This window comes from Talpa occidentalis, unplaced genomic scaffold (assembly GCF_014898055.3).
Source record: "Talpa occidentalis isolate TD23 unplaced genomic scaffold, MPIMG_talOcc4v2.1 talOcc4.9, whole genome shotgun sequence".
Lineage (NCBI taxonomy): Eukaryota > Metazoa > Chordata > Mammalia > Eulipotyphla > Talpidae > Talpa > Talpa occidentalis.
In genome coordinates, this window is record NW_023605305.1 from 115,605,491 (window position 1) to 115,621,018 (window position 15,528).

The 15,528-nt window shown below is 43.2% G+C and overlaps 1 protein-coding gene across 1 annotated transcript; it reads left to right on the forward strand.

Annotated features, from left to right (window-relative positions):
- Window positions 1-14,089: 14,089 nt before the first annotated feature.
- On the forward strand, window positions 14,090-14,278 carry CTXND2 (cortexin domain containing 2). The gene has a single exon (XM_037500854.1). The coding sequence runs from the start codon at window positions 14,090-14,092 to the stop codon at window positions 14,276-14,278; it is 189 nt and encodes a 62-aa protein (XP_037356751.1).
- The last annotated feature ends 1,250 nt before the right edge of the window (window positions 14,279-15,528 follow it).

Below are 15,528 nucleotides of genomic sequence, written 5' to 3' on the forward strand. Positions count from 1 at the left end.
TCCCCCTCCTCATCTGGCTTAGAAACAATCTGCTGTTTTTCAGATCAGTCTTTTCAGAATCAATCTGCTGTTGATTCGGAGTGGGGTAATTTTTTTGGTTAATGACAGGGAGGAGGTGAGAGTTTTTAGTAGGGCATTGATAGCATGAGGGCTGCACAGATTTACTTTCTAATAACAGGTACCATTGAGCACTTCAGATCAGACACTGTCCAAAGTGCTTTGTGTGTATTTATCCACTGAATCCTCATGAGAACACTGTGATGTCAATTCTATTACTTTACCCATTTTTCAGGTAGAGAAGCTGGAACTAAGAGATTATGCAAGGGACACTAGGTCAGTAAATTGGTGTGGGAGGTACGAAGTCTGACCCCGGGGACAGTTCACTCATCCTCAGTTCTGGCACTGGGGGGTACTAGCCTACCTTTTAAGATCTTGCACAATTAATATAAATTTAATTAGAATTTTAGCGGAAATCGCATCATGCTAGTAAATTTTTTTTTTGCTTTCACTATTATTAGCTTTTTATTTTATGCAGAATTTATTCCTGGGAAATCAGTTTTTGTTTCTTCGGTTTCTTGTGGGGTATTTTTTCTGCTGTGCAACCTCCTCTTCTGGTTTAAGAACAATCTGCTCTTTTTCAATAAGAATCAGCTCAGTGTGGCAGGGAGAGCACATCCATGGGTTAACTCAGCGGTGAGCTCTGTGAATTCTGTGCTAAGTCTTGGGGTCTTTGTACCTTCATGACCAGAGAATCTATAGATAGACCTTAAGTTTGACTTTAATCTCTGCATTTTTAAGTTTGTGCACTGAAAGTTCTGTACTCCTTTTGGGTCACCGACCCAAAGTCTAGCCCCAGCGTGTGGTCTGGGCACACATACCAGCTCCACCATCGCCATGACAGAGGAACACAGAGGAACACGTTACCTCCATGAAGTGACAATCTTCAGATTTTTGATGGCTCCTCAGCTCTGCACGCTGTTTATGGCCTGGGCAGTTTGAAGAATGTTTTAAAAATGAACACAAAGATTTTAATCTCTTGGTTTGCGTGATTTCGTAGAGTTTTCTGGATCTAGTAATATGGCACCATATTTTCGAGAGATCAAAGATCACTTGCAGGAAGAACTCTTTTCATTCTTATAGGTTGTATGTGGACCCCAAAGACTACATTTATCCATTTCTTTCACTTAGTCAGCAATAAATACAGTTTATCTCAGTAGATATTTTAACATAATTTGTATATTATTCTTTACCTTTGTTGAAACTTTTCTTCATTTCCGTTTTGTTGTGTTACATTTTCAATTTGCTAAAAAAAGAAAAAAAATCATCCCCTCAAAAAAATGTCCACTGAAGCATAAGAAGTAGTGATGAAAAAGTAACAAGTACTTCCATTCAAAATTATGTGGTAAAGCTAACAAACAAAACTGCAGCAGTGCAGATATATAATGTGAAGTATTATGTCTTTAAATGTAATTCATCCAAGCAACAAAAAAAGAAAATGTAAACAGGAAGTACAACTATGAATAACTAAAAATTTAATTTTATTGGTCCATCTGTCCCATGCCCACTACATCTTTTTTTTAAAAGATTTATTTTACTTATTTATGCATACAACAGCTAGGGTACAGGCCAGAGGTGTAGGGGCTGAGAGGATTTACCAGAGACAGAGCAGGGAGCAGAACAGGCAGATTGACTGAAATACACTGCTGAGGGGAGCAGCAGGGAGAAGGAGAGGTCTGCTACGCCATGTGGTTCAGCTCCCTGGCCGGGGATGGAAGTCATGCTACAGTGGCTGCAGATAGCTTCATAGTGCTGCATCTTTCCCTTGCACCACCAGGGAAACCCCTGCCAACTATATCTTAACTGTTAGAAAATGTTGTCAAACAGTGACTTGGAAAGCCATTGAAGCTTTCAAGTCGTCTTTTTTTTTAGCAAATCACAATAAGCTTACTGACAAGTAAAATACAATTTTCTAAAATGAAGGTAACAAGTCTGAAATGGATGAATTTATGGATTAAAAAAAGATGAAATGACATCCCTCAAAAGAGAATGCTGAAACTCATTTTGTCTCAGAGATGTTTGCACAACTACAAAGTTAATGGCAAACAATTTGCTTAGAGAAAGTGTAACAAGCTATTGGCAAAATTTCCTCATCAAAAATCACACTGATTCATGGCACGTGACATGTAAGGGCAATATCAACCCTGTACTTGCTGACAAATATTTGCCTTCCAAATGGGCACCACGCCAGGACCTCTCCTGTCTCAACTGCTGTTCCCCTCAGCAGTGTATTTCAGTAGATGTACCTGTTCTGCTCCCCACTCTGTCTCTGGCAAATCCTTGCACCCCCCACACCTCTGGCCTCCACCCCAGATCTTGTATGTAGAAATAAATAAAATAAATCTTAAATATATATATATATTTTGATGTAAGGCCTGACACCACAAAATACATACATGAAAACATAAGGAAAACACTTCATGACATTGGCTTCAGGGATGTCTTTGGGTATTCAACTACAATAGCAAGGACAACAGAAATAAAAATTAGCAAATGCAGTTACATCAAACTAAAAAGCTTCAACACAGTGAAAGGAACTATCATTAAAACAAAGATGCCCTACTAGAAAATATTTGTACATCATATATCTAACAAAGGGCAAAGAACACATACAACTCAACAAAAAGAAAACGAATAACCCAAGTCATGGATAGAAGAGCTAAGTAGACACTTTTCAAAAAAAGATGTACGGATGGTCAACAGTTTCATGAAAAAATAATCATTACCACTTATTGTCAGGGAAATGCAATCAAAATCACAATGAGATGCCACCTCACATCTGTGAGAATGGCCCATATTTTTAAAAAAACAAACCTGGAAACAGAAAGTGCTGCCTAGGATGTGGGGGAAACGGAGTCCTGGTTTCCTGCTGGGGGGATGTAGACAGGCCCAGCCCCCATGGAAAACAGTGTGGAGGTTTCGCAAAATATTAAAAGTAGATCTACCATGTGATCTGGCAATCTCACTTCTGTGTATCTCCCCAAAGCATGCAGTAACTCTAATTTTCAGGGATATATGCATTCCTGTGTTCATTGCAACACTGTGTCATAGCAAGTTCCGGAAACCACGTAAGTGCCAAAGGACACATGAGTCGTCTAAGAAAATACGCAACACTACTCAGCAAAAAGTAAAAGATGAAATCTTGCCATTTATGACAACGTGGATGGAACTGGAGGGAATTATGCTACATGAAATATGTTAGAAGGAGAAAGATACTGGATGATTTTGTTACAGAGAGATCTCCATAAGAGGGGGAGGTTCCATTTCCCCACGCCCACTTAGCTCAGGGTGGAGCTGAGCAGCCCTGGGGAAGCCATGCAACATGGAGGGCAGGTGGTCTCCGGAAGAATAGAACTTCTGCACTCTGGGGCTGCTGGGAAGAAGATGTGGAAGGAGAGACACAGAGACTCTCGAAGAGTCATGTGCATGAGAGGCATCCAGAGGCTGACAATGGCAGCCGTTATCTTGATGTGGTACCTCCTTTGTCCCAGCTTTCTGGGGCCTGCAAGGTACCTAAGACTATAGCAAGCTGTCAGGTCTCAGTGACCTCAATTCGGACCGACCTTCTTTGGGCATTTGCCCACGAAGGAAATATAAGTTGCTATCACCTTTTAATTGTGTAATTTGGCAATTCCTATTAAAATTCTTAATGTTCAGGGCCTCCCTTGGTGGCGCAGGCGGTTGAGCGCCGCGCTGTGAAGCTGTCCACAGCCTCAGTCTGCCTGTTCTGGTCCCACTCTGTCTCTGGTGTATCCTCTCAGCCCCCACACCTCTGGCCTATACCCCAGTTCTTGTATGCATAAACAAATCTTTAAAAATAAATGAATAGGGCCTCCCCTGGTGGTGCAGCGGTTGGGCACCGCGCTGTGAAGCTGTCCATGGTTCAATCCCCACCAGCCGGGGAGGGTCCCACATGGTGCAGCAGACCTCACCTGTCTCCCTGCTGCTCCCCTCAGCAGCGTATTTCATCAGTCTGCCTGTTCTGTTCCCCTCTCTGTCTCTGGTGAATCCTTTCACCTTACCGCGCATCTGGCCTGTACCCCAGCTCTTGTATACATAAATAAATAAATCTTTAAAAAAATTCTTAATGTTCATACTCTATAACTCAGCATTTGTATTTTTAATATTCTGGGGAGTTTATCCCACAAAAGCATTTCCATAAGTTCTTAGAGAAATACGTACAAAGATATCCATTGCAATGTTGGTATAATACTATGTTTGAAACATCCCAAATGTCCACTAACAAAGAAAACTGAGCCTGAGACATCTGTGCAATGGAAAAGCCTAGTGTTTGGCAGCCATTAGAAAGAATGAGGTAGATGGGGGGTGAAGAGTTAATAAAATAAAAGAATAAAGGGGATCTTTGTGTATTAATGGAATGATATCCAAGCTATGAAATGAAAGGAAGAATAAAGTATGTATTATTTTGTAAATAATAGTAATTTTAACAAATAGAGAGAGCTAGAGAAATACCCAACTGTTAACAGTGTACCCCTGGAATGTGGCATTAATAGGAGATATCTATCTCTTGCTATGTATTTCTGTGATGTTTGAATGTAATGTGACTATATATTACATTTATAATTATAAAAAACAAAAATATATTTTAAAGTACATCATTGAGTAAGTGGTAGCTGTTATAATGATCCCCAAAGCCTGACTTTGTTCAGGCTTCAGTTTTTCCAGTCCTGGGAAAAGATATACCCCTTACCCTCTCTCATTGTCCCCACCATTTAAGATGTGTCCTCAAGGGCATGAGAAATTTGGGGAGTGATAAATGTTTCATTTCTCTGTTTAGTGGAAAATAAAACTTTGAGGTTGGGACTCATCCTCAGTCTCCATTCTGTCCCCAGCACCTGGCACAATAATTGACACATAGTAGGCACTCACTATATATTCATTAATAATATATTAATTATATATAATATCAACAATTAATATTATATATTAATCAATATTATTATATATAATTTTATATATTAATTAATAATATTATATATCAACTTTATATATAACATTATATAATTATATGACATTATGTAATGTTATGAACTTTGTTCAGGATGGATACTCTTTTATTTTATTTATTTATTTTTTAGAGATTTATTTATTTATACAAGAACCAGGGTTCAGGCCAGATGTGTGGGAGGGTGAGAGGATTCACCAGAGACACAGCAGGGAACAGAACAGGCAGACTGATGAAATACACTGCTGAGGGGAGCAGCGGGGAGACAGGAGAGGTCTGCCGCACCATGTGGGACCCTCGCCGGCTGGCCGGGATCAAACTGGCACTGCAGAAGCTGAGACAGCTTCACAGCACGGAGCTCAACTGCCTGCGCCACCAGGGTAGGCCCTGGATACTTTTTTTTTAAGATTTATTTATTTATGCATACAAGAGCTGGTGCACAGGCCAGAGGTGCCGGTGGGTGAGAGAATTCACCAGAGACAGAGTGGGGAGCAGAACAGGTGGATCTACTGAAGTCCACTGCTGAGGGGAGCAGCAGGGACAAAGGAGCGGTCTGCTGCGCCAGGTGGGTATCTCCCTGGCCAGGGATCTAACTCATGTTGCAGTGGCTGGATAGCTTGATAGTGCCACCAGGGAGGCCCCCAGGATGATTACTTTTTTTTTTTTTTTTTAGATTTATTTATTTATTTATACAAGCACTGGGTACAGTCAGAAGCACGGGAGGGTGAGAGCCAGAGCAGGGAGCAGAGCAGGCAGAAGGACCGAGGTACACTGCTGAGGGGAGCAGCGGGCGGCAGGAGAGGTCTGCACGCCATGCGGGACCCTCCTCCGGAGGCCGGGGAGCAGCCGGGAATCGAACCAGCGCGGCAGAGACTGCGGGCAGCCTCGCAACCCAGCGCTCAACCGCTGCGCCACCGGGGAGGCCCAAGGATGATTACTTTTTAAAGATGTGTTCATGGTTTGAAAATTTCTGACTCATGAAGGCTGTGGTAGGGGCCCAGGATTTTGCACATGTAACAACTTCACGGGTGATGCTGTCAATCCAGAGAAACATAAACCAAACCCCTGGCCACCAACCCTCTGCTACTGCCCGTGTGATCCTACTTCCAAGGCATCACTTGAATTTTTAACCTCGGCTGGCCAGCCCTGGCAGTGGTGGAAATACTCCTCTGTTGATCTAGGCTCCAATTTAATCTAGTAGAATCATTTTCTCACTTGCCCTGGGAGTGTCTGAAACTTGATCTGCTTTTAGTTGAACTATTCATGAAGCTTCTGAGTCCAGTGTGGGAGCAAGAGGGGAGAGTGCTACCAACCACTAGCCTTCTGAAAGAGGGATTGATGACTGAGGACAGGCTGCCGAGAGATGAGCTTAGTAGCCCCAGCCAGCCTGCCAGCTGCCAGCCCTGGACGTCACTGCCTCAGAAGGTAAACGCCTGTGTCACCTTGCTGGCCTTTACAGGACTAATTCAACAATTCTTGTGAGTTTAATAGCACCTTTCTACAAGCTTGGGGACTACGAGGGAAATGGTGGTGGGATGCATGGAGATTTTCTTTCTTTGTTTTTTCTGCTAAAAGTGTTATTTTAAAAAGTGACGTCTTGAAGTCAGCGTCCCAGGCACAATATGTCTTTGATTTTAGGGATGATGAGAGGAAAGCTCCATTGTATTTCCTTACCATCACACCTCCCTTCAAACTAACTTGATGACCAGGAGAGAAAAAATGGATATTTTTAGGGTTTTTTTTTTTTTTTCAATAATATAGGACAGATAGAAAAAGAGAAGTGATTTGGGAGGAGGCCAAATCAAAAGGAAGAGGTGGCCGATGCTTCTAATGAGTCAAGTGGAGGAGGGGCTGCCTCTGCGGGAGGTTTGTAGCTGCTCTTACTCTGGGGTTTCCCTGGCTGGCCAGGGATCGAACTCATGCTGCAGAGGCTGTGGATTGCTGCATAGTGCGGTGCTTAACCCCTTACGCCGCCAGGTAGGCCCTCACTTTACATCTACTGAGAAGCTCATGCCGCCTCCTCTCCCCTGCCTGGCCCTGAGCTGTGTGTTATTCACTTCCCAACAAAACCCTAAGCACCACTTGAAAAGTTCTAGGGCAGGGCCTCCCCAGTGGCGCAGCGGGCTGAGCACAGCGCTGTGAAGCTGTCCGCCTCCTCTGCAGCACAGGTTCGATTCCCGGCTCGCCATGGAGATTCCCACATGGTGCGGCAGACCTCTCCTGCCTTGCCCATTGCTCCCCTTAGCAATGTACTTCGGTCCTTCTGCCTGTTCTGCTCCCCACTCTGTCTCTGGTGAATTCTCTCACCCTCCCGCACTGCTGGCCCGTACCCCAGTGCTTGTACAAATAAATAAAAAATCTTTTAAAAAAAAAGTTCTAGGGCATGGGCCTCCCCGGTGGCGCAGTGGTTGAGCGCTGGGTTGCGAAGCTGCCCGCAGCCTCTGCAGTGCCGGTTCAATCCCCGGCTGCTCCCCGGCCACCAGAGGAGGGTCCCACATGGCGCGCAGACCTCTCCTGCCGCCCGCTGCTCCCCTCAGCAGTGTCCTTCAGTCCTTCTGCCTGCTCTGCTCCCCGCTCTGGCTCTGGTGAATTCTCTCACCCTCCCATGCTTCTGACTGTACCCAGTGCATGTATAAACAAACAAACAAACAAACAAATAAATAAATAAAATACGTGCCTCTTTAAAAAAAAAAAAAAGTTCTAGGGCAATGATCTCTTTTGTAAAACAGAGCTTGGATCTAGCACTTTATCTGTCAAAAGAAGCTATTTTTGCTTAAGAGGTCTCAGAGGAAAAACTGAATAACCAAACCCCCAATAATTTGTTGAGATTTTTTTCCCCCACTCTAAAAAACTTTTTACCAAATTCTGTGTTCGAAATCTTTTTTTTCTTTTCTCGGTCCAGCCGACCTCTCCTGTCTCACCAACTGCTTCTCTTAGCAGTGTAGTTCAATAAATTTGTGTTTTCTTTTCTGCAAAAAATGTATTTTTTTCTTTTTAAAAAATTTTTATTGCAGTAACATTGGTTTATAATGCTATATAAGTTGTAGGTATACTGCATTGTATTTCAATATCTGTAAATACCACATTATTAGTAACTCAAATGTCTAGTTTCATGGCCACCCTTACCTCCTTTTAACCCACCCTCCTCGTCCCTTCCATTCAGGTATGCTGCTTCTCCCATGCGGCTAACACGGAAACAAAACAAACCAAAAAAAAAAACCTCTGCTTAGATTCTATATTTAAAATCTTCTTGTTCTCAAAGAGGGCACTTGACTTGCATAAATGTCAGGCCCTGTGAAACCTGGGAGTGATCACTGCAAATGAAAATAAGAGCCAAGAGTATTCATGGTGTACTTGGACCCAAGACTATTTTCACCCTTTTCTTTTTTTTAAAAAAGATTTATTTATTTATTTATTTATTTATTTATTTATTTATTTATTTATACAAGCACTGAGTACAGTCAGAAGCACAGGTGGGTGAGAGAATTCACCAGAGCCAGAGCGGGGAACAGAACAAGCAGACTGACGAAATACACTGCTGAGGGGAGCAGCGGGCACAGCAGGAGAGGTCTGTCGCGCCATGTGGGACCCTCGCTGGCAGCCGAGGATCAAACTGGTGCTGCAGAGACTGCGGGCAGCTTCGCAGCCCAGCACTCAACCACTGCGCCACTAGGGGAGGCCCACGCTTTTCTTTTTTTCATCGAGAACCTATTTTACTTTTTGATGGGCAGGGGAGGAAGATATCTGCTTATCAGGAGCATAATTAGCTTGTTGGAATTTGGCAGCTGTGAGAAATTTGAATAAATAGACTAGAGAACGTTGATTCAAAATTCACAAATTCAGATTTCATTAGATAAGGAGAATCAAGATGACTTGATGCTTTCTAGTGTCTAGATATTGGAGGTTTTCCATCTTGGTAGCATTTGAGGCTATTGGCAAACTCCTTGAAATTCTCTCATCTCTTCAGTTTCATGCCCGTTCACCCTCAGATTTTCCTGCTTATGCTCTTCTGTCCGGTTCCTTGACCTCTTTCCTCTACCGTATATGCAGTCATTTCTTTTTTCCTAATTCTGCTTTGGTGTCTCACCTACTCCTGTGATTTCAACTATCCCGTCTTTGGCTGAATTTTTGCTCCACACACCTTGCTCTTCATTTTCCCTAAGTTCCGTCCCTTGTTTCTGCCTCGGGAACATTCCATGCCAGTACTTTTAATGTCAACCTACCCCTAACTGAATTCATCATAGCGCCTTAACCTATCTGCTATTCCTCAACATTTTTTTTTCACCCATCCAAATTAAAGTTCCAGGATTTTCTTTATAACTTCTTTCTTCCTCCTACTCACATGCAATGTTTATCAGTCATGTCAAATGGGCTCAGATGATCTCACAGCCATTATTTCCTTTTTGTTTCTCCGCTACCCTGGCTCACGCCTTTGTTTCTTCTTGTTAAGGCTGCTACGGCTCCTCACTGCTTTCTGCCCTGCGGTATCTGATTTTGCCTGTCTCAAATACATTGCACAAATTGTCGCCTGTTATTTTCCGTCTCCAATACCTTTTACCTATTGTTGCCAGTTATCTTCCTGAAGTATGGTTTTGATAGTTTACCTTCCTTCACCCAAGCAAGAATCATGTATGTGCAATATGCCAGGCACGGATATAGGTATCAATTCATTCACGTAGGTGCCCTGGGCACTAAAGTGGTGCCATGAATGGGACAGGCACAGCCTAACATGTGGAGCTGGCATTCCACTGGTCACTGGGGCACATACTAAGACAGGCCCCTATAAAACTCAAATTCTTTACCCTGACTTTGAAGGTTTACTATGATCTCACCTCAGCAATAGAAATATACTACCTAGAAGAACAATCTTGAGTTGGTATGGGTTTCCTATTCTATATTGGGCACCACATTTTATTTATTTATCAATCTATGTAATTTTGCCTGTCTGCGCTCTCTGCACAGAGAAGAAAGGCAGCTCCTGCTGATGACATCCCTACCTTAGTCTCCCCGGGCTGCTACAGCAAAATAGTACATACTGGGGCATTCAAACACCAGAAACTTAGTTCTCACCCTATGGAGACCGGGAAGCCCACCACCCCAGCTTGTCCATGGCCACTTTCTTGCCCTGTGCCCACACGACCTCTCTCAGCACATGCTTGTCTAAAACTAATCACCACCGGGCCTCCCCGGTGGCGCAGCGGTTGAGCGCTGGGTTGCGAAGCTGCCCGCGGCCTCTGAGGCGCCGGTTCGATCCCCGGCTGCTCCCCGGCCACTGGAGGAGGGTCCCACATGGCGCGCAGACCTCTCCTGCCGCCCGCTGCTCCCCTCAGCAGTGTACCTCAGTCCTTCTGCCTGCTCTGCTCCCTGCTCTGGCTCTGGTGAATTCTCTCACCCTCCCGCGCTTCTGACTGTTCCCAGTGCATGTATAAACAAACAAACAAACAAACAAATAAAAAAAAACATGCCTCTATAAATAAATAAATAAATAAACTAACAACAAATAATGCTGGCAAGGATGTGGAGAAAAAGGAACTCTAAAACTTGTCACCACCCAAGGACCCTCGACGCCAAACACCATCGCGCTGGAGGTCAGGGTTTCTGCACATGCACTTTAGGGCGACACATCAGCCGATCACAGTCTTCTCCTGTCACGGGGCCTTTCAGAGCCAGCTTTGTTCCTAAATCCTCCCTAATTTCCCCCAAGTAAAGGCTGCTGTAGGCAGTAAAATCCCTAAAGACTCTTGAGCACCACATTTTAAAAGACATGTAGACACACTAGAATCTCATCAGTGGTAAAAGGCTAGAGACAGACAATATCCTCTGAGAAACAATTAAGGGATAAAATGATTGGGAAAATGAGTCAATAAGTACTTTATAGCTACTTTCAAATCCTAGAAATCTGTGTATGAACAAAATGTGATGAACTAGATGGTCCCATGGTATAGTAGAACAGTGCTAAGGAGATACTTTTGGCTTAATGCAAAGAATTACTTTAGTACAGAAATAGAACGACTGCCTTGAGAGATAGTTCCTGGTCCCTGCGGGGCCCTGAGGAACTCACCCAGGAGTTCAAGCAGGGGTTTTGCAGAAATGATTAGAAAATTGATGCAAAAATATACCTTCTCTTTTTCCAAATCATGTTTACTGAGGTAAAGTAGGCTCACATCTTTGTATCTACTCCAGAGGCTACAGGTTCAAACCTTCTCAAAAGCATACTTTCACCCCCTGCCCACCACCAGGGCCCCAGTGATCCTCAAGCTTGGGGGCCTGCCTCAGATCACTGACCTGTGGTGCTCAGCACGTCGAGGCCATGTTTGAATATGGCGGCTTTGCATGTGGGGTCTACAATAAATTCAAACCACATAAGTTTGCAGGTGAAATAATGTGACCAGTGCAATTAAAAAGGAGTATTTCTTGACCCTCTCATAACCTGGAGCGCAGGTATGAGTGCCTCATAGACTCTTTGTTGTCAGAATCTTACCTCTGCTCTGACCTTAGCCACACCCATGAACCCAGACTGTCTGTCTCCTCCCTTGGGGTGAGTTTTCAATAGGAAGTCTCCAATTATAAATAAACCAGATGGGGCTTCCCTGGTGGCACAAGGGGTTAAGCACCGCACTATGAAGCAATCCGCAGCCTCTGCAGCACGAGTTGGATCCCTGGCCAGGGAGCAACCCACATGGCTCAGCAGACCTCTCCTGCCTCACCCCGCTGCTCCCCTCAGCAGTGTGTTTCAGTCAGTCTGTCTGTTCTGTTCCCCACTCTGTCTCTGGCGAATCCTCTCACCCCCCACATGTCTGGCCTGTACCCCAGCTCTTGAATGCATAAATAAATAAATCTTAAAACAAAGTAAACCAGATGGCTAAAAGGCTCCTTCTCAACCATATAGACTTGCTTTGACACTAAAAATCTAGGATACACATAGTACGTTGCAAGTTCAAATTGGAATCCTTTTTCCAAGCTATGTCATAACTTTAACAACCATTACATTCCAGCAGCAAATGAACAAAACCCAGAGAATCGTCAGTGCATTTAACCTGGGGCTCCAGTCCCTTTAGCCATCCTTCTCTGTTGATGTCAAACATTTTCAAAACCGCACAGGTGTGGCATATGGAGAGTATACTCCAGAACTTGGCCTGAGGGAGAGATTAAAATGGCATTGACTTTCAAACTCTCCAGAGCAAGAGAAAAGTTACAAGAATTGAGGAATAGTGTAAACCCAGGAAGGATAATAGTAGCAAACACACAGCAGTGTTTTACACACATTTATTTATTTAATCTCAACCGACCTCATAAGATCGTTGTATTATTATCCTCATTTTTTTAAGATTTATTTTTATTTATTTATGTATACAAGAACTGGGGTATAGGCCAGAGATGTGGGGAGGATGAAAGGATTCACCAGAGATAGATTGGGGAGCAGAACAGCCAGATCGACTAAAATCCACTGCTGAGAAGAGCAGCAGGCAAGACAGGAGAGGTCCTGGCAAGGGATCAAACTCAGGCCCTGGTGGCTGGGGGTAGCTTGATGGTGCGGAGACTTTAACCCCTGCACCACCAGGGAGCCCCCATTACATAACATTTCAATTATGAAACAATAACATATGACCTACTGAGAACCCAGTTCAAGAATCACAGTCACGGGCCTCCCCGGTGGCGCAGCGGTTGAGCGCTGGGTTGCGAAGCTGCCGGCGACCTCTGAGGCGCCGGTTCGATCCCCGGCTGCTCCCCGGCCACCAGAGGAGGGTCCCACATGGCGCGCAGACCTCTCCTGCCGCCCGCTGCTCCCCTCAGCAGTGTACTTTGGTTCTTCTGCCTGCTCTGCTCCCCGCTCTGGCTCTGGTGAATTCTCTCACCCTCCCGCGCTTCTGACTGTACCCAGTGCATGTATAAACAAAGAAACAAACAAATAAATAAATAAAAAACATGCCTCTATAAAAAAAAAAAAAAAAGAATCACAGTCACACTTGGGTTCCATGATTTGGCGATTGTAAACAGGGCCGCTATGTCCCAGGTGTAGGTAGATCTTTTCATGTTAAACCTTCCGTGTTAAGTGGATATACACCTGATAGCAGTATTGTGGGCAAATAGGAGTTCCACTTTTATTTTCTGAAGATATCTCCATGCCATTTTTCACAGGGGCTGTACCAGCTAGCATTCCCCCCAACGGTGCATGAGCGTTCCTTTTTTCCTGCAACCTCCCCAACGTTTGTTAATTCTATTCGTTTTCTTTTTTTCTTTTTTTATGTTTAATATATTTTATATAATTCTTACATCATTTTTCATTTTTGCACAATTTATGCATTTTCATTTTGGTTATATTCCCCATACAATTACACCCCCCTTATTTTGACCCTAATTCCTCCTCCCCTCCCCCGATTCCCCGTAGTGTGTCTCTGGTTTATAGTTGCTTGTTGATTTTGATTTTTTAATTCTATACTTTTTCATATAGGTCATTCTCACAGGAGTGAGGTGGCAGCTCAATGTGGTTTTAATTTGCATTTCTCTCATAATAAATGATGTTGTAAGTTTTTTCATGTCTCTTGGCCATCTGATGTCTTTAGAGAAGTGTCTATTGAGGTCCTTTGCCCATTTTTTAATTGGGTCATTCATTCATTCCTTTGTTGATGGATTGTGTAAGTTAAGACTCCACAACAAATTATTTACAATAATTACTCTTAGAATTTGAAAAAAATCTTACAGAAAGATTTGGAATGAACACAGAATTGGGGGTTTCAAGACTGTTTTACCTGATCTTTTACCAGTGATTTCGGAGTTTGCACATTTGCTGATGTTTTGCCTTGGAGTGATTTTCCAGCTATTTCATGCTCCTATATGTGTGTGTATATCTTGAAAGTCACTATATTTTGTCATTTCAGAAGTGCTTCTTCAAACTTGCTGACTATTTTCTTACCAAACCTCTTTACTTTCCATACAGTATTATTGAGAAAACACATTGAGAGCCATATAAACAATAAGTTTGTTTTATCCTCTTTTGTCTAGTGATATGACAAACCTGAAGATATACCTGAGGAGGTAGCTACAGCTGGACAAGTCGGTGTTCCCATGGAAGATTTGAGCCTGTCTAGCGGTGTTGATGCAGACAAAGGCTTTGCCATTGCTTTTATAATTCTCCTGTTTCTCTTCCTAATAATGATGATCTTTCGGTGTGCCAAGTTGGTGAGGAATCCCTATGAGGCCAGCTCCATAATCATAGAACCATCTCTGTCTGGACTGAATTATGAAAAAGCCTGATGAACTCCCACCAAAAAAAAAAAAAATCTAGAAACATCATCAGATGTTTACAATCCAGACTTTATATTATTTCACCTCCCTTTTTCTCAGCCTTCTCAGCCCTGCATTCAACATGAGGCATGTGAGGGTGACTCAAAAAATAATAAAAAAGTGAAATAGGAGGCAATTCGTTTGTTCCTGTCCAGGGGAATGGTTACCAAAGTGGTACAGAGTGGGACCTCCCTGGTGGTGCAAAGGGTTAAGTCTCAGCACTATGAAGCCATCCCCAGCCAGGGAGCTGACCCACATGACGCAGCAGACTTCTCCTATCTCCCCGCTCCTCCCCTCAGCAGTGGATTTCAGTGGATCTGCCTGTTCTGCTCCCCCCTCCGTCTCATCCTTCGTACCTCTGGCCTACACCCTAGCTCTTGTATACATAAATAAATAAATCTTTAAAAAAAAAAAAAGGATGGGGTAATGTTCAAATGAATGAGTTACAAGGTAAAAATGTTCAAGTGGAGGGGTCACAAGGTAAAATGATCAGACAGAGTAGGTAAAAGTTCTCTTTATCAGTCCTTTCAAACAGAACATTCTCATTCTTGCTGACTTCTTGGAATGTTGGCACTTTGGCCCAAGGGTCAGATCCACTTTTAAGAGGACAGGAGAGCCACTTTTTTTCTGGGATGGATTTCTCTGGCTCTAATAATATGGCTTCACTGATGTCACCTTTCACTGACCAAAAGTAGGAGATGTAAAAGTGAGAGGTATAAGTATGTTGGGAGGAAATGACACAAAACCTGGAGTAGAGGAATTGAAATAGCCAGAGAGGTAAGTTGGAACCAAATTCAGAAGAACATCAAACTGTTTACTGTCAAGTTTGAACTTTAAAGACGTAAAGAAAACACAATTTTAAAGCAAGACAGTGACAGGATCAAAACTGTATTTCAGAGTTCTATGTAGGACTGACCTGCCAGCCATTAGGAGCCAGTTTTGTCCTGGCAAGAAATAAGAGCTAAACAAAGGGCGTAGAATCAGAAGGGAGGGAAATATATAATAAACATTCCCAAAGAGGCAAACAAACTGTGTTGAATAATGATTGACAGCCACAGCTGCAGGGCTAACCTGCCCAGCTCTGTGACTTTTGGAAAATTTTTTGAATTTGGTGCCTGAGTTTTCTTGTCCATAAAAAAGAAATAATAACAGTTCCTATCTCATAGGATGATTGTGTGGATTAAACAAATTACTAACTGTAACGTGCTTAGAATAGTGCC

Excerpts from the sequence above, each read along its gene's own strand:
- CTXND2 (XM_037500854.1), top strand. The coding sequence starts at position 14,090 with ATGGAAGATTTGAGCCTGTCTAGCGGTGTTGATGCAGACAAAGGCTTT.